General features: G+C 36.7%; 1 protein-coding gene across 1 annotated transcript in view; it reads right to left on the reverse strand.

Annotated features, from left to right (window-relative positions):
• The window catches only part of LOC107698931 (tensin-3-like), a 40,229-nt gene that overhangs the window by 3,395 nt on the left and 32,935 nt on the right, over positions 1 to 3,899 (reverse strand). Inside the window, exons 20-22 of the mRNA XM_016500073.1 lie at positions 3,074 to 3,235; positions 2,369 to 2,446; positions 2,126 to 2,294 (exon numbers count right to left, since the gene is read on the reverse strand). Coding sequence (XP_016355559.1) covers positions 2,126 to 2,294; positions 2,369 to 2,446; positions 3,074 to 3,235 — 409 coding nt within the window. The remainder of the gene's footprint in view (positions 1 to 2,125; positions 2,295 to 2,368; positions 2,447 to 3,073; positions 3,236 to 3,899) is intronic.

Here is a 3,899-nt window from a genome sequence, read left to right on the forward strand (position 1 = left end):
TGTGTTAGTGGAGTTTCATCAGCTTCGGATACATGAACAAACAGCAGAGTGAATGTTACTTGTTTAATACTCAAGTAAAATTTAAAGTTGTCACTAAAGACTCCTAACTGATGATTTGTAAGTATTATTTTCGAGTATGTTTTACACTCCTGCATTCAGTTAAAGAGCAGGTCATATGAGTTTTTGAAAAGTACGGTACAACGGGGCTAAAAGCACACCTTAAGAAAATGTGCTATTTACTGCGCCTAAAATGTATAATTGCAGAAATAATATATACGTTTGTATTGAACAATAATGGAGTAACAGATTTTGTGTGAAAATAAATCATTCAAGTTGTTTATTTTGTTTAAAAATCTTATAAATGTATATTTTTACTCCCCACACACAGAGTAAAAGGCACACAGTATTGATACAAATACTTCAGCTAAAATAATGTTTTTATAATAATGTCTAAGTTAATACTTATTCAAAACAAGAATAGCAAAGTTTGTACCATTTTCTGCTTATTCTGAAAAATAAAAGTATTAATTTTTGTTCAATAAATATAGTCATTAAAATGTTCATATAAAAATATATTTTAAAATACAGAAACAAAATCATTTTAATAAGTAAAGATTCTGAAAGCATTGAAGGAGATCCAATAATAATTGAATATATATTTACAGTAGTAACAACAAATTATATTTTATTAGACGATTAATGTCATGTTTTTAAATATGATGGTTTCATTCTAAACATGGTGATTATCTCCAATATGGACACCCAACATTATATATGATATTTACCATCTGAATCTAACCATGTCATGTCAACAAATGGAAAAGTCAGCCATCTGTTAATTATCATGTTAATTACTGTACCTTTAGCCCCAACAGCAGGGGCGCTTTTACCCCAAACACCATTTTTTTTTACATATTCTTTTGTTATTTAAAAACTGTTGCTTTAATTATCTTAAACAAAACTGAAAATCATTAAGAATACCTTTGTCTCAAAATATATGCATTAATTTTAGTGATTCTAATTTGCTGCTTAAATCTACAACATTTAAAAAAGCATAAAATATTAGATCAAATAAGCACAGAATCAGCTTTGCGCTGCTGCGCGTGATCAGACAAATATACAGGTGCATCTTGAAAAGCGATGTTTTGAAAAGTGCTGCGCCACGCTTTTCTGCCATGTTTTTGAACCTTTTGTTGTTTGCTCGTCATTTTACAGAGGACTGCTTCTCTAATCTTGGAGAGTTCAACACGGGATTCGCTAAACGCTTGTCCATCAAAGATAAGTCCGTACCTTCTGTATTTGGACCAACAAGCGTCTCCGAGTCACAATCTGCAAGTATGATTAATACGTTATGTGTACATTTTCAATTGAGTCCTCAAAATATCAAGTTTTTTGTGCTAATATGTGATGCATACCTTGTGCAGCTTTAGGTTTCAAGGTAAACTACGATATTACTGTCTGTCTGAAATAGTTCTGATAATCCGCTGTGAACCCACTATTTCCTAAGAATGTGTCGATTAATGTAGACTGTAATTACTTTGTTTAATAATAAAGAATGTAGACAATAATGTAAACAATGTATTGTTTCGTCAGCACTCGGCTAACATATCATTATTGTTTTATTAAGTGTTTACAGTTTAGCAGCTAAACTTTAGCTGTGGGCACGATTCGCTTGCATAAGTGTTAAACAAAATGCTTTTTATGTCATTATGTTAAGAATGGATTGGAGCACTATATTATTGTTTTGTGTAAAGGTAGCGCTCGCTAACTTTCTCAGGTACTCCTCTCTGAACCAATCACAACAGACTTGGCCAGCTGACCAATCAGAGCTGAGCAGGCTTATGGAAGGGAGGGGTTTACAGACCTTAAGCTCAGAACTGCTTCGAACGAATCGTTTCAAAATCACTGACAAATGACTCTAATATTAAATGTATATTCTGAGAAAATTACGTTTTCTGACCTTAGATGCATTTAAACCTGTTGTAGGGGACTCCAACACAATATAAGGACACTTTAAAAAAGCATATGACCTGCTCTTTAATGGGTTGAGTTCCCCGTGAACTTGTGTAAGTCACTGTGGGGAAAAGTGTCTGTCAGAGGCGTGAATGTTTGAGGGCTGCGTTACTTTCTCTGGTTGTCGGTGAGCGTGATTCCCTGCGAGGACACTTTGAAGTGCACTACGGTGGAGGACGGGAGCGAGTCGGCGCTCAGGACCGCAGCGGTGGCCTTCTGCACCGCCTGAAACCCCGTCAGCGACTCCATCTCCACCGCACCCAGGAACCACACGTTACAGGCTGGAAAACATGATTATGAGAGCGTGAGGTTAATCAGTGAGTGATTGCGGCTCAGGTATCATTACTGGACGCACCTACTCCTTGTTTGAGGAGCTCAGCCGCAGAGTTGGTGATGGACTGTGAGGATGCGCTGACAGCGTCCTCTAGAGGATCTGAGGAGAAACAACAGCACACCATCACACCCAGCTTGAGTCTCTCCAGGAACATATAATAATCATATACGCTCATGAGAGGGTCACAATGTCAACTGAATGAGCTCATCAGAATTGAACAGTGAGTTTATTTAAGTGCTTATACACTACTGGTCAAAAGTCTGAAAGAAGTCACTTTTGCTCACCAAGACTGCATTTATTTGATCGGAAATACAGTAATATTGTGAAATATTATTACAGTTTAAAATATACGTTTTCAATGTGAATATCTGTTGAATTGTAATTTATTTCTGTGATTAAAGCTGAATTTTCCGCATCATTACTCCAGTCTTCAGTGTCACATGATGATTATTTTAGTATTATTTGTATACTATTATAGCATTTATTAATTTAATCTGCATTTTTTTTGTCATTTTAAAGATTTGCTGATTTCCATTTATTCTTTATTTTTTATTATATTTAGTTAAATTTATTTTTATTTCAGTTTTAGTTTTTGTCATTTTAGTACTTCAACTTAGTTGCCAAGGCAGTATTTTTAGTTTAGTTAGTATTTTATTTTATTTACGCTTTATTATGAATGAACAGAAGTGATTTTGATGGTTGTAGTGAACAGTAAGAGATGAATACCTCTGTCAGGAATGATGAGTTTACAGGGAAAGCAGCACGAGTCAGTCACAGGTCTGATGAACTTACCAAAGTAGGGTTCATTAGGGCATCCCTTGAGCCGGACGCCCCGCGCCGAGCACTCGATCAGGAAGTGCCGCACCAGCTCACTGGACAGATCCACTCCTGACACACACACACACACACACACACACACACACACACACACACATCAACAATGGCGTCTATAACATCACAGCTGATGCTTACAGCACCATCAGCACTACACTACTGACAAACAAGAGTGCTTAACTGCACTGAATGTGCACTTGTTACCCCTGGGAGATATCATCAGGACACACGGGGTTGTGCTGATGATACTCAGCTCTATATTTCTTCGTGGCCCAGCGAAACATACAAATTTGAAAAACTAACGGAATGCATAGTCGATATAAAAAAACTGGATGAAGAGTAATTTCTTACTGCTAAATTCTGAAAAAACAGGAGGTGTTCATTATCAGACCTAAAACCTCCGCACGTAATAACCTAGAACACTGTCTAACACTTGATGGCTGCTCTGTCAATTTTTCATCATCAGTTAGGAATTCCTTTGAATTTCTAGCATTTGTAAAACTGCATTTTTCCATCTCAAAAATATATCTAAATTACGACCTACGACCTATATGTCAAATGCAGAAATGTTAATTCATGCGTTCATGCGACCTCAAGGTTAGATTATTGTAATGCTTTGTTGGGTGGCTGCTCTGTGTGCTTAATGGACTTGGGGGAAGTCGTGGCCTAATGGTTAGAGAGTCGGACTCGTAACCCAAAGGTTGCGGGTTCGAGTCTC

This window comes from Sinocyclocheilus anshuiensis, unplaced genomic scaffold (assembly GCF_001515605.1).
Source record: "Sinocyclocheilus anshuiensis isolate Anshui unplaced genomic scaffold, SAMN03320099.WGS_v1.1 scaffold270, whole genome shotgun sequence".
Lineage (NCBI taxonomy): Eukaryota > Metazoa > Chordata > Actinopteri > Cypriniformes > Cyprinidae > Sinocyclocheilus > Sinocyclocheilus anshuiensis.